Raw genomic sequence first — 23152 nt, 5'->3', positions numbered from 1 at the left:
GTCTACATTGTCTTCTGTAGACATATTCTCCAAACATTCTGTGGGAAAGGACCAGTGTTTTGTTTTCTAATACAGCAGGAACCAATACAGTGAAATGAATTACTAGAAAAAGAGGATTAAAAAGGTATACAAAAGTCCAAGCCCGGTATTTTACTGTTAGAGTGAACAGTCAAAAAAAAAAAAAAAAAAAAGACTGTCAAATTAAAAGTTTCTAAATACTCTCAATTTACGCTTATCTTGTTGCAGAGTGGTAACTAGCAGTTCACTGGCCAGCAGCAATCTGTGGACCACACTTTGAATAGTGTTCAGAAATGAAAATGATTTTGTGTTGAAATTCCCCAGAAGTCTGATTTCTTCATCTATAAAATTGGGAGTTTTACTACTTTTGCTTGTCCTTTTTTTTCTTTTTCTTTTTTTTTTTTTTTTTTGTTTTACTACTTTGCTTATCTTATAGGAATCTTAGGACTATATAAAAAATAACATATGTAAAAATACATTATAACCTGGGGTGCCTGGGTGGCACAATTGGTTAAGCATCCAACTCTTGGTTTTGGCTTGGGTCCTGATCTCAGGGTAGTGAGATTGAACCCCGTATTGGGCTCTGCACTGTGTGTGCAGTCTACTTGAGATTCTCTCTCTCCCCCTCTGCCCTTCCCCCCCCAACCCCCCCTCCCCTCTTGAGCTCATGTGCACCCACACAGTCACACAATCTCTTTCTCAAGTAAATAGGGCACCTGGGTGGTTCAGTCAGTGAAGCATCTGCCTTTGGTTCAGGTCAAGATCTCAGGGTCCTGGGATCCAGCTTCACTAGGGCCCCCTGCTGAGGCATCTGCTTCTCCCTCTCCCTCTGCCCCTCCCCCGGCTCATGTTCTCTTTCTCTATTAAATAAATAAATCTTTATTAAAAATAAAACAGGGCAGGGCAGCCCGGGTAGCTCAGCGGTTTAGCACCACCTTCAGCCCAGGGCGTGATCCTGGAGACCTGGGATCAAGACCCACGTCCAGCTCCCTGCATGGAGCCTGCTTCTCCCTCTGCCTGTGTCTATCTCCTCTCTCTCTTTCTGTCTCTAATAAATAAATTTAAAAATCCTTAAAAAAATAAAATAAAACAGGGCAGCCTGGGTGGCTCAGCAGTTTAGCGCCGCCTTTGTGTCCTGGGTATGATCCTGGAGACCCGGGATTGAGTCCCACCTCGGGCTCCCTCCCTGCATGGAGCCTGTGTCTCTGCCTCTCTCTCTCTCTCTCTCTCTCTGTGTGTGTCTCTCATGAATAAATAGTCTTTTTTTAAAAAAAATAATTTATATAAATAAATAAATAAGAAAATTACATTGCAAACTTAAAAAATTAATGTAAGTTATATTAATCATCACAAACATTTCCTGAACATATCATTGAGCAGGGAGCTTGTCAACAAATAGGGATATAGAGAGATATGGCAAGGAGCTTTCTATTTGGTCATGTATCTGCCACTTAAGTTTGGCAATATGCATAGCTGATTAAATTCCAGGTTCATAAAAATATCTTAGACTTGGACAATCTTGCTCTGAACTCCAGTTGCATGCTTACATTTTTAAAATGTAAAACTTGGTGATTTTTTTGGTAATAACTCTGAAATAAGAATTTTTGAAGGCATATAGTTCTCTAATAGATTGGAAGCATTTTGGAGGGAGGCACCTTTTTGAGTTGAAGTTTCTGGTACTCGCGTGTGGGTCCTTTCCTGTTAATCCTCAAGCAGATTACTCCTCCCAACTAGCTTCCAGTCTCAAGCTTGCCGTCCAACTCCACGCCATTTCTCTCCTCTGCCTAGCTTCTCCTCTCAGAGTGTTTGCAAGAGATAGAGATCCTTGAAGCCAGGAATTCATTCAACAAAATAATTTTTGGGTGCCTGTTATGTATAGGTTAGGTGCAAGAGATAAAAGGAATGATACATATGGTTCCTGACCTCTGGGATCATATAATTTTTTTTTAATTTTTATTTATTTATGATAGTCACAGAGAGAGAGAGAGAGGCAGAGACATAGGCAGAGGGAGAAGCAGGCTCCATGCACCGGGAGCCCGATGTGGGATTCGATCCCGGGTCTCCAGGATCGCGCCCTGGGCCAAAGGCAGGCACCAAACCGCTGCGCCACCCAGGGATCCCCAGATCATATAATTTTTTAAGGGAAGTAGACAAGTGATTTAGTAATGACACAGGTAGTGATGTGTTCAAAATGTTTTGAGAACACTGAGGGGAAAAAAATACTGCCTGGGAGAATGGAGGAAGCTTTCATAGATAAGGATGATTATCTAAATTGACCCTTCTCGGGACGCCTGGGTGGCTCAGTGGTTGGGCGTCTGCCTTAGGCTTAGGATGTGATCCTGGAGTTCCGGGATCCCATGTTGGGCTCTCTGCATGGAGCCTGCTTCTCCCTCTGCCTACCTCTCTGCCTTCTCTCTGTGTCTTTCATCAATAAATAAATAAAATCTTTGAAAAAATAAATTGACCCTCCATTCATCTTTCACATAGCCAGTAAAGTGATCTCAATAAAAGAAGAAAAGAAAGAAAAGAAAAAGTGTAATCTTACCATGTCAGCCTTAAAATCAAAGCCTTCCCATTACCTACAACAACACACATAGGTCCTTATATCATCTGGTCCCAATTTACCTTTACAATCTTAATCTGTCACTCCTTCGTATTTTATGGGCTACATACACTACGTATTCTCTCATGCTTCCAAGCTTAACTGTGTGATATTTTCTAAACCTTCCAATTCTTTTTTTTTTTTTTAGATTATTTATTTATTTATTCATGAGAGACACAGAGAAAGAGAGAGGCGGAGACACAGGCAGAGGGAGAAGCAGGCTCCATGCAGGGAGCCCGAAGTGGGACTTGATCCCAGGTCTCCAGGATCACACCCTGGGCTGAAGGTGGTGCTAAACTGCTGAGCCACGTGGGCTGCCCTCTTCCAACTCTTTAAACACTATACAAAGATGTTTCTTTTATAAATAGGAGGACAGTGTGCACATGTTTGCATGGAACAGTACCATTTATACCTGTTGTCCCCTCATAGTGATAAAAGCATCCCTTTTCCCTTTGATAGTGTCTCAGTGTGAGGGTCAATTTAGGCGCCTTAGATACCGAAACCACAAGATCGTTTAAAATATTTGCTGAGGGGCAGCCCCCGGTGGCTCAGCGGTTTGGCACTGCCTTCAGCCCAGGATGTGATCCTAGAGACCCGGGATCGAGTCCCATGTCGGGCTCCCTGCATGGAGCCTGCTTCTCCCTCTGCCTGTGTCTTCCCCTCTCTGTGTGTGTCTTATAAATAAATAAAATCTTTTACATAAAAAATAAATAAATAAATAAATAAATAAATAAATAAATAAATAAATAAATAAAATATTTGCTGATAGGTAAAGTATTTGCTGTAGATGAGAGAAAAGATGATACTGTAAAGAATGGCAGGAAAGTTGGAAAGAATGGAGAGGCTCCAGAAATATTTAAATCTTTGGTAATATTTAGACTTGTGGGGGAAAGTCACTGTGCTTCCAGGACAGCTGCTCCTGGCTTTCCTCCTACCTATCAGACCACTCCCCATCTTACTTGCTAGGTGTTCTCCTCAGTTCATAAATGCTGGACTCTTCTGTTTGCTCTCACTGTTTCAAAGTGATTTTGTTTTACCCCCGTGACTTTACACTCTGTATATTTAGGGTTCTTCAACTTGTATCTTCACCCTAAACATTTTCTCTTAGCTCTAGCTTGTATCTCAGGATTTCAGGGTTATTATGTCAGAGCTACACTTTTCATTTTTCACTCCAAATATACTGTTATTCACCATTTTCATGGAAGGCATCGTCATTCACTCATTTGTAGAGATAAAAGACCTGGAGTTATCCTTGGCTATTCTTTTTCTCATATTTCACATCCAGAATATCAGTATTTCTCTTGTTCCTTCTTTCATGATGTAAATCCTGATTCAAGGCCATACCTGATTCGGTCCCTAGATTACCTCTCCTGCCTCATTTCCTACCACTCTCTCAGATATGGCATTTCATCTACACCTTTAAAAAAACAAAAACAAACAAACAAACAAAAAACCTGTTTCTTGCGTATGTTAAGTAAGTACCTGTCTCAAGCAGCATTCTTGCTGTTTCCTGTACTTGTTACATTCTCTCTCAGATACATGCCAACCTCACTTCCTCACTTCCTCACTTCCTCACTTCAGGACTTTGCTCAAATGTTCATTCTTTCCTTAGATGGGACTTTCCTGACTGTGCTATAAAGGCATCTCTCCCCTCCCTACCTCCCCCCAGTCTAGCGCTCCCTAATCTGTTTTCATGCTTAACCCTTTTAAAGTACTTATCCCTATTTTACATATGTATGTTTTATTTATTTACTGTTTTCTCTTTCCCATTAGAACGTTAAGCCCAGGAGGATAGAGACTTTGTTCAACATTGCATCTTCAGTGCCTAGAATACGTTAATAATAAGTAGTAGGCATTTCCTAAATACTGAATTTCATAGAATCTAAGGAGTTTCCATGCTGTCCAGGCGTGCCCAATACCTCCAACTGTTCACCAACCTGGAAGTTCCTGCACCCCACATTTTTAGATTTTATGGAGGCTTCTTCACATAGGCATGATGGATCATTAACTCCATTTCTAGCCCCTCTCCCCTGTCTGGAGGGTGTGGGGGGGGAGTAAAAGTTTCAAGCTTCTAATCAGGGCTTGGTTTTACCAGTGACCAGCCCCGACCTGGGAGCCATCCAAGTGCCCACCCAGATTCGCCTCCTTAGAACAAAAGATGCTCCTAGTGTTCTTATCACGTAGGAAATTATAAGAGTTTTAGCAGCTCTGTGCCAAGAACCGGGGGCAGAGACCGACACATATATTTTCTGTTATCTCTCACAAGGCCAACAGTAACCATATCCATAGTTCAGGAGGGCCACCTGCACTTCACCTTAATATTGCTGTTCAGTTGAGTGTCACTGTGTGTATTCTTCTGCCACATTACTTTTCTATAATTCTATATGGTAGACTTAAAGGCCTTTTCTTTTTTAGGCCTCTTTTTGAAAAAGGAGTCTGTTCTGCCCCACCCCCTTCAGTTAAAACAATCTTTTTTTTTTAGTTAAAACAATCTTAAAAACTTTTCAATTTCTAAGAAAATTCAAGATGTTTAAATATACACACACACACACAACAATGAACACTTATGTAACTATCATCAGTTAACAGTACACATTTTGCCACATTTGCTTCATTGGTATGTTGCATATGTGTAGTTTTTCTGAACCATTTCAAAGTAAGTTTTAGACTTCTAAATACTTAGATTTGCTGTGTTAGGCAGAATAATGCCCCTTTCCCCAAGATAGCCACTTTCTAATTACTAGAACCTGTGATTATGTTCCAGTTTCCTGGCAAAGGGCAATTAAGAGTAGGTTGCTAATCAGCTGATCTTAAAATAGGGATATTAGTCTGGATTATTGAGGTAGGCCCAGTGTGATCCCAAGAGATCCTTAGCACGGAAAAAGAAGAGAGTCAGAAAGATGACAACTTGAGGAGGCCCAATATTGATGGCTTTGAAGATGGAGAAATGACCATGAGCCAGGGGAAGCAGGCAGTATCTAGTTGGAAAAAGGCAAGATAGTGGATTTTCCTTTAGAGATTCCAGAAGGAATGTAGACCACCTACCTACCGATGCCCTAAATTTAGCCCAGCAATACTCATTTCAAATTTCTGACTTCTAGACTCTAGGATAATAAATTTGTACTATTGAAACCATTAATTTTGTAGTAATTTCTTACAACAGCCATAGAAAACTTACATAGTTGCTTCTCTAAAAAAATAAAAACAATTTCCTGTTCAACTGCAATACCTTTTTTCATATCAACTTTTGAAGAGACCAGTCTCCATTTGCAACATCTTCCACATTTTAGGTTTGTCAAATTGTTTCCATATGGTATCATTTAGCTTGCTTTCTGATTCTCTGTATTTCCTGTAAACTAGACTTCCTTGTGAAGGTTACATGTTTTTGGCAAAAATAGTTCATTGGAGATACTATGTGCTTCATACTGTACCATATCAGGCAAATCATATCTAATAGTCTCACTGTTTGCACTGCCAAATTTGATCCGTGTGTTGAGGGTGACAGCAGGATCTCTCCATTGTGAAAGTATGTTTTTCCCTTTACACATAGAAGTCTGTGGAATTACTTTGTTTATTGAAGCTGGGAGGCTTATCTGCTCTAAAAAGATACTAAAGTAGTTATTATAAATATAAAATTTACACTTTCAGATCATCATTTTTTGACTCGAGTATGGCAGATCATATAACCTTAAAATCCTTTTTTGTTTTGTTTTGTTTTGGTTTTTGTTGTTTTTAGATTTTATTTATTTATTCATGAGAGACACAGAGAGAGAGGCAGAGACACAGGCAGAGGGAGAAGCAGGCTCCCTGCAGGGAGCCCAACGTGGGACTTGGTCCCAGGATCACGCCCTGGGCCAAAAGTGGCGCTAAACCGCTGAGCCACCAGAGCCGCCCTTAAAATCCTTTGTAATTCCATTACAAAACAACTAGTAATGCTAGATAAAATATAACAAACTTTTTTTTTTTTAGCTTCCTTTCAAATGCATAACTGAGGGACGCCTAGGTAGTTCAAGGGTTCAGCAGTTGAGCATCTGCCTTTGGCTCAGGGCATGATCCCAGTTCAGGGATCAAGACCCACATCAGGATCCCTGTAAGGAGCCTGCTTCTCCCTCTGCTTGTGTCTCTACCTCTCTCTGTATCAAATAAATAAATAGATAGATATATAGATAGATAAATAAATAAAATATATATATATTTTAAAGTTCTTGGGCAGCCTGGATGGCTCAGTGGTTTAGCGCCACCTTAGGCCCAGGGTGTGATCCTGGAGACCCGGGATCAAGTCCCACATCGGGCTCCCTGCGTGGAGCCTGCTTCTCCCTCTGCCTGTGTCTCTGCCTCTATCTCTCTCTCTGTGTGTCTCTCATGAATAAATAAAATCTTTTAAAAAATAAATAAAAATTTAAAAAGTTCTTACCACAAGAAAAAACTGTATGGGGACCAATAGTATGACTTACTGTGGTCATTATTTTGCAATATGTACAAATGTCAAATCATTACGTATATTTGAGACTAATATGCCACATGTCAATTATACCTCAAATGAAAAAAAAAAAAAAAAAAGCAAGCATAAATGGTCCTGAATGTAGGATGAGAACCCAGATACATGAAGTCCTAAAGCCCAAGTGAAGAAAGCACTTAAGGAAAGAATATGGAGAGTGCCTGGGTGGCTTCAGTTGGCTAATAAGCATCCAGCTCTTGGTTTTGGCTCAGGTCATGATCTCAGGGTTGTGCGATTGAGCTCTGTGTCAGGCTCCATGCTGGACATGGAATCTGCTTGAGATTCTCCCTCTTCCTCCCCCCCCCCCAACTTAGGTGTGTGCTCTCTCTCTCTGTCTCTAAAAAAAAAAAATACAAAAAATGAGGAAGAATTACTGATTTGGCTGAAAGCTCAAGTAAAATGAGGATTGATTTTTTTTTTTTTAAGTTTAGGAGAAAATTCGATTTGGCAGCATCAAGTTAATTAGTGACTTGGAAAAGACAGTTTCTTCATTGATGGGAACAAAATCTGAACTGAGCAGTTTCAAGAGAAAGTGGAGACCATAAAAAATACTTTTGAGGGATTTTGCTAGACTATACAGGGAAATGGGGCAGTAAATGGAAGAGGATAAGAGGTCATGAGAAAGTTTTTATACCAACTAGGTATGAAAATAGAATGATTCTCAACACTGGCTGAATAATGGAAACTACTAGGGCATTCATTAAAGTGCAGACACTTTTTTTTTTTTTTTAAGATTTTATTTATTCATGACACACACACACACACACACACACACCCAGAGGCAGAGACACAGGCAGAGGGAGAAGCAGGCTCCATGCAGGGAGCCCGATGTGGGACTCGATCCCAGGTCTCCAGGATCAGGCCCTGGGCTGAAGGCAGCGCTAAACCGCTGAGCCACCAGGGCTGCCCCAAAGTACAGACACTTGAATCCCCTGGCAGACCAATTAAATCAGAATCGTGGGACGCCTGGATGGCTCAGCAGTTGAGTGTCTGCCGTCAGCTCAGGTCCTGATCCCGTGATCTGGGATCGAGTCCCACATCAGGCTCCTTACAGGGAGCCTGTTTTTTTCCCTCTGCCTGTGTGTCTGGCTCTCTGTGTGTGTGTCTCATGAATAAATAAAGAAAATATTTATAAATAAATAAATAATCAGAATCTTTAGGAATGAGTGGTACTCCTGGTATCAGTTTGCTTTTTTGGTGTTGGGTTGTTTTGGGTTTTTTTTGTTTTGTTTTGTTTTTTTTAACAGTTTTTCAGATGATTTTTTTTTCTTTTTTTTTTTTATTTATGATAGTCACAGAGAGAGAGAGAGAGAGAGAGAGGCAGAGACACAGGCAGAGGGAGAAGCAGGCTCCATGCACCGGGAGCCCCACGTGGGATTCGATCCCGGGTCTCCAGGATCGCGCCCTGGGCCAAAGGCAGGCACCAAACCGCTGCACCACCCAGGGATCCCTTTTCAGATGATTCTAATGTGTACCAAAGTTGATGTGTTCTGCAGTAGATCAGTGAAATTAAGAACTTAGAAGATCTGTTTGTTAAACAGCATATTCAGCATAGCTAAAGAGAGAATGAGGAGCAACAGGAAGAAATTACACAGAATACAACGTAGAGATAGAAAGAAATGGAAAATACGACAAAAAGATTGAGACCTGGAAAACAGAGTAAGATGGCCCAAGATATATCTCATAGAGGTTCTAGGATAGAGAAGAATGAGATGGTAATAATGTTCTTCCAGATTGCTGAAGATACCAATCTTCTACTTTAGGAAAAAACAGCTAATCCTGAAAGGAACAATAAAACTAAACATATTAGAACACATTAGTGATACTGAATCTTGTAAAACATCAAAGACAATTCATGAAAGCAGTCAAGGAGGAAAAAACATTACCACAAAGGAATGAAAATCAGACTTCAAACATCACAACAAGAAAATGCCAGCAAAGTAATATTTTCAAAGTATAGAGAAAAGATAAGTGAATTAGAACTCTATGCTCATTCTAGAGTGAGAATGAAGTAAACATTTTCAAGAAGACTTGAATGTGTTTAGCAGCTTAGGTATTCTACTAACAGAACTAATAAACGGTATGTATCAGGAGAAAAGAATTTGAATCCACAAAGATTGGCAGGACAAAAAAATTTGTAGATAAATCTAAGGTAGCTTTCACTGTATATAACACACTAATTAATAATGACTAATTTGAGGGGTTCCTGAGTGGCTCAGTTGGTTAAGCTTCCCACTCTTGATTTCAGCTCAGATCTGACCTCAGGGCCATGAGATCAATCCCTGTGTCAGGCTCCCTGCTCAGCACAGAGTATGCTTGAGGTGTTCTCCCTCTTCCTCTGCCCTTACCCTCACATATGCTCGCACTGTCTCTCTCACTCCCACTCTCCCTTCCTCCCTCAAATAAATAAAATCTTTTTTTTTAAGATTTTATTTATTTATTCATGAGACACACAGAGAGAGGCAGAGACACAGGCAGAGGAATAAGGCTCCATGCAGGGAGCCCGATGCAGGACCCAATCCTGGGACTCTGGAATCATGCGCTGAGCCACCCAGGCGTCCCTAATCTTTTTTATGACTTATTTGATAGAAGCTAAAAAACAAAATGGGATTGAAATAAAATAGGAAAATGAATAAAGAAAATTTATCAGTCCAGTCAAAAGAAGGCATAAAAGACCAAAAAAGAAGCACAGAATAAGCAAGGTAGTAGAATGAAGATGGTAGAAATAAAACAAAATATATGAGTAATCATAATAAATATAAATGGACTAAACTAACCATCTAAAGGAACATTACCAGGTTGAATGGAAAGACAAATTCAGGTAAATACTGTTAAAAAGGGGCACAGAAGTTTTTTGTTTTTGTTTTTGTTTTAATTGGGACGCCTAGGTGGCTCAGTGGTTGAACATCTGCCTTCAGCTTGGGGCCTGATCCCGGGGTCCTGGGATTGAGTCCCACATTGGGATATAGGTAAATATAAAAGATAAGTAAATATAAATTGTAAAGGAGAACACTGGTAGATGAAATTTCAAATGACTAAAAAGATCTTTATTTCACCTGTTTTTTTTTTTTTCCCTTAAGAATTTTATTTATTCATGAGAGACAGAGAGAGGCAGAGACATAGCCAGAGTGAGAAGCAGGCTCCCTGTGGGGTAGCCCAATGTAGGACTCCATCCCAGGACCCTGGGATCACAACCTGAGCCAAAAGCAGACGCTCAACCACTGAGCCACCCAGGCATCCCAGTGTAAAAAATTTTGCGTGTAAAATGTTTTCCATTCTCTTGGGTATATACCTAGCAATGGAGTTGGTGGATGGTCATATAGTACCTCTGTGTTTAAGTTTGTGAGGAACTACCAAGCTCTTTTCCAAGGTGATTGCACTATTTTACATTGCCACCAGCAGCATGTGAAGATTCCAGTTTCTCTACGGGCTCAACACTTACTGTGTTTTTTGTGACAGGTATCTCTCTGCAGCTCTCACCTCTGTAGTACTCTGTCCTTTCACTGTACGTCCTTTCCATCTCTTCAGCTCACAAGTTTGCCTAGCCCTGCCTCAGTTCCCCCTGCCCATACCATGTCCTAGAAACTCTCTCAAGACAATAAATGAGGGCAGTTGATGAGCTCACCTTCTTTCCTCTTCCTTTGGGAACACTGCCTTTGTTGCCTGATGTCCAGTGTCTTAAAAACCTCATTTCTTGTATTTTGCCTAAAGGGGTTGTTACTTCACAACACATAGAGATCCCTGGGTGGCGCAGTGGTTTAGCGCCTGCCTTTGGCCCAGGGCGCAATCCTGGAGGCCCAGGATCAAATCCCACGTCGGGTTCCCGGTGCATGGAGCCTGCTTCTCCCTCTGCCTATGTCTCTGCCTGCCTCTCTCTCTCTCTCTCTCTCCCTCTGACTATCATAAATAAATAAAAATAAAAAAAGGGGGGGGGTTGTTACTTCAGATGAGAGGGTAAGTCTGACCCATGTTAACACCATCTTGGCCAGAAGTGGACTTTGCAGCGTTAAACAACAAACTGATGCCTAATGTTGAACTGGAGAATGAATTACTAAATTACATATTTTTGCAGTGGACTTCTTTTTCTTTTTTTAAGGTTTTATTTATTTATTTATTCATGAGAGACCCAGAGAGAGGCAGAGACACAAGCAGAAGGAGGAGAAGCAGGCTCCATGCAGGAGCCTGATATGGGACTTGATCCGAGAACTCCAAGATCACATCCTGAGCCGAAGGCGGATGCTCAACCACTGAGCCGAGCCACCCAGGCGTCTCTAGATTTTAAATATTTTATTTTTTTATTTTTTTTATTTTTTTTTTTAAGATTTTATTTATTTATTCATGATAGTTACACAGAGAGAGACAGAGAGGCAGAGACACAGGTAGAGGGAGAAGCAGGCTCCATGCAGGGAGCCCGATGTGGGATTCGATCCTGGGTCTCCAGGATCGTGCCCCGGGCCAAAGGCAGGCGCCAAACCGCTGCGCCACCCAGGGATCCCTTAAATATTTTAAAAAATGTTGAACATTGAAAGGCAAATGAAAAAGGGTATGTACAAGAACTACTTTTAAAATCAATTTATGGGGATCCCTGGGCGGCTCAGTGGTTTAGCGCCTGCCTTCAGCCCGGGACGTGATCCTGGAATTCCTGTGATCGATTTCTACATTGGGCTCCCTGCATGGAGCCTGCTTCTCCCTCTGTGTTGTGTCTCTGCCTCTCTCTCTCTATCTCTCTCTCTCGAATAAATAAATAAATAAAATCTTTTAAAAAATAATAATAAATTTTTAAAAACTAATTTATAAAAATATGCAAACTATATTATTTAAATATAGATATATGCAGTAATCTAAAAATATGCATGGAAATGATAAATCCATCAGAATAATGCCTTTCTCTGGGGAGAGAAGGAGATAGGTAGGGAATGGTTTGGGGATGCTGTTAATGCAAGGTGCTTCAGCTGTATCTGTAGTGTTTAATTTCACTAAATATAAGTTACGAAGCCACATGTATGACAAATGACCGGAGTCTAAATATGTGAAGAACTGTCTAAACAGTAAAAAACAGTCCAGTTAGAAAATGGCCAGAAGACATGAACAGAAGATTTTCACAAAAGAGGATTTACAGATGGCAAATAAGCACACAGAAAGATATTCAGGATCATTAGCCATTAGGGAAATGCAAATGAAAACTATAGTGAAGAATCACTACACACCTCAGAATGGCCTAAATAAAAAATAATGACACCACCAGATGCCAGTGAGGTTATGAAGAAACTGGACTTCTCAAACATTGCTTATGTGCATATATGACAGTACAACTACATTGGGAAACAGATTGGTGGTTTCTTATAAAACTAAACATTAATTTGCTGTATTACTCAGCAGTTACTCTTTTAAGCATTTATCGCAGAGAAATGAAAACTTATGTTTCTGCAGGAATTTGTATATGAATGTTCATAACAGCTTTATTTGTTATGGCAAAAAATAAAACAAAATCAAAATTAGAATCAACTCAGTTGTCCTTCAGCAGTTGAAAAAATAGGGTACACTCATACCGTGGTCTACTACTTGGCAATAAAATGGAACAGACTATTGGTGCATGCAACAACTTGGATGAATCTCAAGGGAATTATATTAAAAGCCATTTTTTAAAAAGCTAACTAACCCTTGAGCACTTGGGTGGCTCAGTGGTTGAGCATCTGCCTTTGGCTCAGGGCATGTGTGTGTGTGTGTGTGTCTGTGTGTGTGTCTCATGAATAAATAAATCTTTAAAAAAAACAAAAGTATCAGAATTTATAAGAAGAGTATATTTTGTATATTTATATGAATATATATCTTACACATCTGTATTATATATAATATATACATATACATGTATATACATGTATATACATATATATACATATATGTGTGTGTGTGTGTGTAGGATGTAGAGCTTACTTAAAAAACAAAAAACCTCACACCCAACATGGGGCTCAAACTCTTAGCCCGAAGATCAAGAGTTGCATGCTTCTCCAACTGAGCCAGCCAGGCTCCCCAAAACAACTTACTTTTTTGTGTTAAATAACTAATCTTCAACAAAGGAAAGAATATCCAATGGAGAAAGTCTCAGCAAATGGTGTTGGGAAAGTTGGACAGCCATGTGCAGAAGAATGAAACTGGACCATTTCCTCATACCATACACAAAAATTAACTCAAAGTGACTGAAAGACTAAATGTGAGACAGGAATCCATCAAACTCCTGGAGGAGAACATAGGCAGCAAATTCTGACCTCGGCCATAGCAACTTCTTGCTAGACACATCTCCAAAGGCAAGAGAAACAAAGGCAAAATGACCTATTGGGACTTCATCAAGATAAAAACCTCCTGCAGGAAGGAAACAAAACTGAAAGCCAGGCACACCTGGGTGGCTCAGTGATTAAGCATCTGCCTTTGGCTCAGGGCATGATCCCGGGGTCCTGGGATTGAGTCCTGCATTGGGCTCCCCTCAAGGAGCCTGCTTATCCCACTGCCTGTGTCTCTGCCTCTCTTTCCATGTGTCTCATGAATGGATAAATAAAATCTTTAAAAAAATAAAATAAAAGGCAACTACAGAATGGGAGGAGATACTTGTAAATGTCTTTTAGATAAAGGGCCAATATTCTCCACCTATAAAGAACTAACCAAATTCAACACTCCCAAACCAAATAATTCAGTCAAGAAATGGGCAAAAGAAATGAACAGACATTTCTCCAGAGACGACATACAAATGGCCAACAGACACATGAAAAGATGTTCAACATCTCTGATCATTAGGGAAATACAAATCAAAATCATGATGAGGGTGCCTAGGTGGCTCAGTTGGTGAAACATCTGCCTTCAGCTCAGGTCATGATCTCAGGGTCCTGGGATGGAGCCCCACATCAGGCTCCCTGCTCAGTGGAGAGTCTGCTTCTCTCCCTCCCCCCTGCTCATGTTCTCTCTCTCACCCTCTCTCAAATAAAAGTAAAACCACAATGAGATACCACCTCACACCAGTCAGAATGGCTAAAATGAACAAGTCCGGAAACAACAGATGTCAGCGAGGATGTGGGGAAAGGGGAACCTCTTACACTGCTGGTGGGAATGCAAGCTGGTGCAGCTGCTCTGGAAAACAGTATGGAGGTTCCTCAAAAAGTTAAAAATAGAGCTACCCTATGACCCAGCAATTGAACTTCTAGGTACTTATCCATAGGATACTAAAATGCTGATTCAAAAAAAATAATAAAATAAAATAATAAAATAAAATAAAATAAAATAAATAAAATAAATAAAATAAAATAAAATAATAAAATAAAATAATATAAAATGCTGATTCAGCCCTCTGAATCACCTACACCCCAGTGTTTATAACAGCAATGTCCACAGTAACCAAACTGTGGAAAGAGCCCAGATGTCCGTTGAAGGATGAATGGATCAAGAAGATGTGGTATATATACAACAATATTATTCAGCCATCAGAAAGAATAAAATCTTCCCCTTTGCAAGGACATGATTGGAACTAGAGGGAAGTCAATCAGAGAAAGACAAATGCTACATGATTTCAATCATATGTAGAATTTAAGAAAACATGAACACAGGGAAATGGAAGGAAAAATGAAGTAAGATAAAAACAGAGAGGGTGGCAAAGCTGTAAGAGTCTCAACTATAGAGAACAACTTTGAGGGTACTGGAGGGGAGGGGGAATGGGCTAGATGGCTGATGGGTATTAAGGAGAGCACTTACTGTGATGAGCACTCCGTGTAGTGTATAAGTGATGAATCCCTGAATTCTAGTCCTGAAACCAATACTACACTACATGTTAACTAACTTGAATCTAATTTTTTTAAAAAGAAATACCGTTTAGCTTTCATATAACAATAGGCTTAAATTTCATTGTTTTTGAATTCTTTTCTTTCTTTTCTTTCTCTTCTCTCTTCCCTTCCCCTTCCCCTTCCCCTTCTCTTCTCTTCTCGTTTTTGAGTAGGCCTCACACCCAGCATGGGGCTCAAACTTACAACCCTGGGCAGCCCGGGTGGCTCAGCGGTTTAGCGCCGCCTTCAGCTCAGGGTGTGATCCTGGAGACCCGGGATCGAGTCCTGCATTGGGCTCCCTGCATGGGAGCCTGCTTCTCCCTCTGCCTGTCTCTCTCTGCCTGTCTCTCTCTCTCTGTGTGTGTATCTCATGAGTAAATAAATAAAATCTTAAAAAAAAAACTTACAACCCCAATATCAATAGTCCCATGCTCTGCTAAGCCGCCAAGTGCCCCCAAAATTTTGATTTTCTAATTTAACTAACAATTAAAATTTTTCTATTAGTCCTCTGATTTTCTATTAGTCCTCTGATGTGATTAAGTGGGAAAGCACATGTAAAGGGCCTTGTACATTGCATGGTGAAAAACAAGCATTCAATAGATGTTAATTTAAAAAAAAATAGATGTTAATTTAGTTTGCTCATCCTCTCCATCCCTCCATCTTCTCTCTCAGGATCCTCTTAAGTCTTTGCTGCAGATCTAGATTTTGGTTTGGGGGTCTCCTAGGGGATTCAGGCGGTGAAGCGTCTGCCCTTGGCTCAAGTCATGATCCCAGGGCCCTGGGATGGAGCCCCACGTTGGGCTCCCTGCTCAGCAGGGAATCTGCTTCTCCCTCCGCCTTTGCCTTTGCATGCGTGCTTGCACGCACACTCTCTCTCTCAAATACATAAATAAAATCTTTAGATTTTGGTTTGGAGTTAACAGTGAAACAAAAACTTGACAAGCATGGGTGTAGAGCTGTGTTACCATCTGGCTATCTTTGTTTTTTACAACAGTCAACAGCAGATTTAAAGCTGGGCATTTTTCTGCTGTAATTGTTGGACATAATTAACTGCTCTCTTTGTGGAACTCCCCTTTAGTTTGTTGGTATGTCCTGTTTTCCTAGTTTTCCCCCAGCTCGCTGGCCATTTTTTAGTTTCCTCTGACCAGCCAACCCTTAAATGTAGGTATTGCCCAAGGTTCTACGTGTGACCCTCTTTTCTTGTGACTGTATATTTTTTCTGGACAGTTTCACTTACTGTGCATACATTACTTCCATTACCTCCTCTACTTGTTCAAATATTTATCTCCAGCTCTGGCCTGAGCAATGGCTCTTTAGTTTGTTTGCCATGGTATCCACCTGTTTATTAAATATGCCCACCTTGATTTCATATTGGCACTTCTGACAGCTTTCCATTTAGATATTTTCAGTTTAGGTAACAGAAAACCTAGCTCATACTGGATTAAACATTAAGGGAATTTTTGGCCCGTGTAACTGGAATCCAGAAACTAGCTTCAGGGCAGTTTGGTGTGTGGCACAGCTATATGATTTGCTCCCATCCCAGTGTTCTGTGCAGTGTCTACTTTATCTGCAGGCTGCCTGCCTTCCCTCATGGTCACAAGATGGCTGCCAGCAGCAGCATGCCAGGACTGCATATTTTCATATTCATATTCAGAGGAAGAGAACATAGAACTGGATAGGACCTGGTAACCGAGATTTAAAAGTCAGGAAGGTCGGGGATAATCTCCCAGGTTTCTAGCGTTTTAGCCTGTGGTTGAATTCTGTTCTCTTCATTGAAATATAAGGAAGAAAAGCAGACTATAAGAAGGCAAGAGAGATGGGTTCATGTGAACACCCAAGTACTTTGTTTAGTAACATGCACATCTGTCCCCTATCAAAATGAAATTGTAAAAAGACAGTGACCTAATCTTTTTTAGCCTTTATTCGGAACAGCTAACCCTGACGGCAGTACATAGTATACTTGGTACTTGTGGAGGATGGATGGATATGCACATTCATGAATACCCAACACTGCTTCCCAAAATCACCCAGCTGTCAGCAACCCTGCATAATCCTAAGATTATCCAGCTCTGATAAATCAATCTGTATAACAGATTTTTTTTTTAAGATTTTATTTATTTATTCATCAGAGACAGAGAGGCAGAGACATAGGCAGAGGGAGAAGTAGGTTCCCTGCAGGGAGCCCGATGTGGGACCCGATCCTGGAACTCCAGCATCCTGCTCTGGGCCCAAGGCAGGCGCTCAACTGCTGAGCCACCCAGGCGTCCCAATAACAGATTTTTGAAGTGAACTAGAACTCCATAGGAATCCCAGATTCACTGTCAAAGGCTTTATATTGGGGATACTTGATTTAACATTTTCCCAACTGTAAAGTAGGGATAATACCACTTAGTAACTTGTTGAGGAGATTTAAATGAGAACATGTGGTAAGTGCCCAGTAGAGTGTTTGGCTTTTAAGTAGGTACTTAAGAAAGATTAGCTGTTATCATTAGCAGCCCATAGGAAGCAAGGCTTGGTTAGGCGTTGAAAAGCAAAATATAACATTTATTTTACAGAATTTTGTAAAATTTTATTTTAAGCAGGCTCCTTACTGAATGTGGGGCTTGAGCTTATGACCCTGAGGTTAATTAACACATGCTCTACTGACTGAACCAGCCAGGCGCCCCTATTTTAAGATTTTATTTATTCATAAGACAGAGAGAGAGGCAGAGACACAGGCAGAGGGAGAAGCAGGCTCCATGCAGGGAGCCCGATGTGGGACTCGATCCCAGGACTCTGGGAACATGCCCCAAGCCAAAGGCAGAGTCTGCCCTCAGCCGCTGAGCCACCCAGCGTCCCCCCATGGGATTCTTAGTAGTCCTCTCAATATGAGATGTTGATCAAGTTCCCTGGAACACCGTTAACATGGAGATGGAGGTTAACTTTTGATCTGTAGCATTCAGCTTTCCAATTTCCACTTTGAGGGTAATTTTTGGAGGTAAACCACTTCAGAAATTACATCAAAATACCAGATTTTTAGGGGGACCTGTAGCTAAAGACTGTATATTCTAGAATATGTCCCCTATCTGAAGCTGTTAAAATAGAACTAAGAGGATATGGAGAAGTTGGAACCTCATGTGCTGCTGGCGTGGACCAAAAATGGTACAGCCTTGGGGCACCTGAGTAGCTCAGTCAGTGAAGCTTCTTCTGCCTTCAGCTCCTGTCATAATCGCAGGGTCCTGGGATCAAGCTCTGCATCAGGCTCCCTGCTCTGTAGGGAGCCTACTTTTCCCTCTCACTCTGTCCCTTCCCAAGCTCATGCGCGTGCTTTCTTGCTCTCTCTCTCTCTCTCTCTCTCTCTCATAAATAATCTTTAAAAATTTTTAAAAAGATGGTACAGCCCATCTGGAAAGAAGCCCAGTGCTGCATCCAGATGTTGAGCAAAGAGTTACCATGCAGCAGTTCACTCCTAAGTCTATACCCGAGAGAACTAAAAACGTGTTCACACAAAAACTTGTACACAAAACTGCATAGCAGCATTGTTCATAATAGCAAAAAGTGGTGGTGGGGGGATGTCCATCAATTGATAAATGGACAAACAAAATATATCTATACAAATGAAATAACGTTTGGAAATAAAAAGATACAAAGTACTAACACAGGCTACAAACATGAACAAACCTTAAAAACATGATGCTCGGTGAAAGAAGCCAGTCACAAAAAAAAAACACATATTGTATGATTCCATCTATGTGAAAAGTCCAGGGGCACCTGGGTGGTTCAGTCAGTTAAGCATCCAACTCTTGATTTGGGCTCAGGTCATGATCTCTCCTGGTCATGAGATCAAGCCTCCTGGTAAGGCTCTGCACTGGGCATGGAGCCTGCTTAAGAGTCTCTCTCTGCACCTCCTCCCTTGTACACTTCCTGGCTCTACCCCGACTCCCCATAAAAGGGGAAATTTTGTGGATTTAAAGACAAAGTAAATTAGTTGAGGACAGAGATGGGGATAGAAGGACTGCTATAATAGGTATGGGTTTTTTAGGGAGTAGATGATAAAAAGATGTTCTAATATTGATCGTGGTGATGGTTACACAGCTTTGGGAATATACTAAAAACCTATGAGAGGGGATCCCTGGGTGGCTCAGTGGTTGAGCATCTGCCTTTGGCTCAGGTCATGATCCTGGGGTCCTAGGATCAAATCCTGCATTGGGCCCCCTGCAAGGAGCCTGCTTCTCCCTCTACCTATGTCTTTGCCTCTCGCTCTCTGTCTCTCATGAATGAATAAATAAAATCTTCAAAAAATAAAAACAATTAAGAAATATTACCCAGGAGCACCTGGGTGGCTCAGTCAATAACCATCTGCCTTCAGCTTAGGTCATGACCTCAGAGTCCTGTGATTGAGTCCTGCATCAGGCTCCCTGCTCAGCGGAGCACCTGCTTCTCCTTCTGCCACACCTCCACTCATATTCATTCTCTCTCTCTCTCTCTCAAATAAATAAATAAATAAATAAATAAATAAATAAATAAATAATAAAATATTTATTTTTAAAAGGAAAAAGGGCATCTGGGTGGCTCAGTCAGTTAAGCATATCTGCTTCAGCTCAGGGTTACGATCCCGTAGTCCCAGGATTGAGCCTCACATCAAGCTCCCCACTGAGCTGGAAGTCTGCTTCTCCCTCTGACCCTCCCCCTTCTTGTGCTCGGACTCTCACTGCTGTCTCTCTCTCACTCACCCCCCCCCAACTCTCTCGAAAATAAATAAAATCTGGGATCCCTGGGTGGCGCAGCGGTTTGGCGCCTGCCTTTGGCCCAGGGCGCAATCCTGGAGACCCAGGATCGAATCCCACGTCGGGCTCCCTGCATGGAGCCTGTTTCTCCCTCTGCCTGTGTCTCTGCCTCTGTGTGTGTGTGTGTGTGTGTGTATGTGTGTGTGTGTGTGACTATCATGAATAAATAAAATCTTTAAAAAATAAAATAAAATAAATAAAATCTTTTTAAAAAGAAAAACAGAAAAAGAAGGCGCCTGGGTGGCTCCATGGTTGAGTGTCCATCTTTGGCTCAGGGCATGATCCTGGGGTCCTAGAATTGAGTCTCGCATCAGGCTCCCTGCGGGGTGCCTGCTTCTCCCTCTGCCTGTGTGTCTGCCTCTCTCTCTCTGTCTCTCATGATAAGTAAATAAAATCTTTAAGGAAAAAAGAAAAAGAGAGAGAGGGAGGGAGGGAAGGAAGGAAGGAAGGAAGGAAGGAAGGAAGGAAGGAAGGAAGGAAGGAAGGAAGGAAGGAAGAAAAAGAGAAAAGAAAGAAAAGAAAAAAGAAAAGAAAAGAAAAGAAAAAAAGACATTACCCAAAATTTCAGAGATCTGGCTTCTGACTTTTTTCCTGATAGCCAAAATGTCTGTTTCTTTTTGTTGTTGTTGTTGTTGTTGTTTTTGCCATACCCAAGAAGGTATGGGATCAAATAGCTCTTATATTACTCCTTGCTACAAGAAGGAAGATGCCACAAGCACAAACATAATTTTCTTTGCAAGAGCACCAATTAACATTGGTAGTTTTCTCTGTCCTGCTATTTGAGTCTGTGAATTATTGGGCTTGATCTCTTACTTTAGGTATAGAAGTCCATAATCCTAGGGTATAGAAATTAAATTTTGTTGGTCATCTTCTAAGTACCCACTTTTACAGATAAAATTGAAATTTAGGGAGATAAAGTAACTTATTAAATATTTGACCTTATAAAAGTAATTAGCAGTTTGAACCTGTGTTTCTATGACTCAAAAAATTTTCTTTCCAGTGCCTTATTGTTATTTCCTACCAGGAAAACAGCCCTGGATTTAAAAGTATGGAAGAAATGCTGCATTTAGATTTTGTTAGCATAAAAAATCAAAGTGAGAGGGAAAATGATAATTTTCTTGCCTTTAATAATTTTGCTGCGTAAGTGGAGAAAGTATTACCTCTTATCAGCCTAAACACCTGAGTCTTTCATTAAGGCCATGTTATCTTTTTTTTTTTTTTTTTTTCTAAGTAGGCTCCATGCCCAGTGGGCTTGAACTCACAACCCTGTGATCAAGAGTCACGTGCTTTTGAACTGAGCCAGCCAGGTGCCCCTAAAGCCAAGTATCTTAAGATACTGAATCTGTATCTATGTAGACTTATTGCATCCAGACAGCTGAGGCTTTCCATTAAATGTACTTTGTTTAGTTCATCTTTCTCATATTTCCCCTAAGATAGACCAATTGAAGATCTGTCTGGGTGATCTGAGGAGTTTCCTATTCATAAAAGTCATTTTCCAGGAGAAGAATTTGGTATGATAGTTAAAACCAAGTCATCTGACTTTGACTATACAGACACAAAAAAGCCAGTCACAAAAGAATGTTTAGTTTCTAAGAGATGTAGGCTTTTAATGGACCATCCAGGTGAGTGTAGTGGTGATATAGTAAGGACCTCGATGACTACAAAGTAATTGAAATTTACTTTCCACTGCTGAAGTTGAGGGGAGAAATCTCATTTAGTATAAGTATTCTGGGAAGATAGAGGGTAAGTAAGCTCATGACCTTTAAGCTTCCATGTATCTATGATTTTTTTTTTTTAAGTAGGCACTACCCTCAGTGTGGGGCTTGAACTCACAACCCTGAGATCAAGAGTTGCAGGCTTTACCAGCTGAACCAGCCGGGTGCCCCTGTAATTCTGCCAGTACCTCTGCCACCCACCCTTGTTCCTTATGGACTGTTGAAGGGGCTGTGTTCTGATCTCACTTGTATTTTCCTTTCTGTAGGATGGATAGAATGACAGAAGATGCTCTTCGCCTGAACCTGTTGAAGCGGAGCTTGGACCCAGCAGATGAGCGAGATGATGTCCTGGCTAAACGACTCAAAATGGAGGGTCATGAGGCCATGGAACGCCTGAAAATGCTGGCACTCCTTAAACGGAAGGATCTGGCGAATCTTGAGGTGCCACATGAGTTGCCCACCAAACAGGATAGCAGTGGTGTCAAGGGCTATGAAGAGAAGCTCAATGGGAATCTCAGGCCTCATGGAGACAACAGGACTTCTGGAAGGCCTGGCAAAGAAAACATCAGTGATGAGCCTGTGGATATGAGTGCAAGGCGGAGGTATGACATGGTTCAGCTGCCTCCGCAGTGGGGTCTCCTCAAAAACTAAGCCTGTGAAAATGGGATGAATTCCAGTGAAAGGAGGTGCTTCTTGAAAGAAGACGTATGTGTGCCATTTGGCTTGACCATGAATTCTTCTCACTTCCAAATGAAACTCAATGCCTCATATATCTGCTTAGCACTCAGAGAATCCTGTAGTTAACACCCTTAAGATAAAATGGTCATTTTTGGATGAGAGAGGCACCTTAGAGCTGCTATACCAGTTGGAAGTGAGATGATACTGGCTTCACTCCAATCTTAGGGCCATTTTAGAAGGGCAATAGTCTTTCTTTCAAGTCACCCTGAGAGTTTCAGAATCTGTTAAGGAGTCCTCATTTCTGTTACATCCAAAAAGATGGGCCCCGCTCCTCTTGTGTGAACAAGGAAATTGTCTTCATGTGGTAATTCTCTGCATTCTTGGTTTGTTTGTGCCACTGTCTTCAACTTCCACACATGCATAAACATATATATGTTGTACACATACACTCATTCTTGTGCGTGTGCACTCTCACAGGCACATGTTTTCACAGGACTTTTTTCTGGTGTCTGTCAAGGCTGAGTACTTGAAACAGTGGAGCACGTGCTAAGAGGTCCTGGCTGAGGGTGATGATTTCCAGGACAGTGAATCATAGCGTGGACAACCCTAGCTCTGAGAACATTCAGTTTATTAATAGTTCAGATATAGCTGATAGGGCATGAGAATTACTCTTCAGTGTCCACTTGCCCTCTAGCTGGCCTTCCTGAATTTGTCTTATGATTGAAGGAGAAAGAAAGGAAGGGTTAGAGCCTTACCTGGGCTTCTTTCTCTAGCTTCTAATGTTTACTTAGTAGTACTATCCCTGGATTATTTTTTTAAACCACAGCCAATGAGGGATCATTATTCTTGGTAATAGCATTTAAAACCCTTAGGAAAAAAAATAAATAAATAAAACCCTTAGGAAACTTTAGATAAATTACCAATTGGTCATAAAAGGAGAAAAATCCTTGGGTAGCTTGGAAGCTATATGTAGTATCAGCAGAATATTATGAAAATAGATTAATCCTGAGATCTTTTAAGAAAAAAGAAAGCAGATGAGTGAGACCATGCCCCGGAGCAACCCACTTGCC

At 41.0% G+C, this 23152-nt stretch overlaps 1 protein-coding gene across 3 annotated transcripts in view; it reads left to right on the top strand.

The window, feature by feature from the left end:
* The window catches only part of GATAD2B (GATA zinc finger domain containing 2B), a 97015-nt gene that overhangs the window by 56950 nt on the left and 16913 nt on the right, over positions 1-23152 (top strand). For all 3 annotated transcript variants that reach the window (XM_077900754.1, XM_077900752.1, XM_077900755.1), the window contains exon 2: positions 21671-22006. In XM_077900754.1, the coding sequence (XP_077756880.1) occupies positions 21672-22006 (335 nt within the window). In that variant the 5' untranslated portion in view covers position 21671. The remainder of the gene's footprint in view (positions 1-21670; positions 22007-23152) is intronic.

The sequence above is a fragment of the Canis aureus genome, chromosome 6, assembly GCF_053574225.1.
Source record: "Canis aureus isolate CA01 chromosome 6, VMU_Caureus_v.1.0, whole genome shotgun sequence".
Classification (NCBI taxonomy): Eukaryota; Metazoa; Chordata; class Mammalia; order Carnivora; family Canidae; genus Canis; species Canis aureus.
The sequence above is the reverse complement of the archived record's forward strand: the minus strand, read 5'-3'. Positions and strand labels throughout refer to the sequence as shown.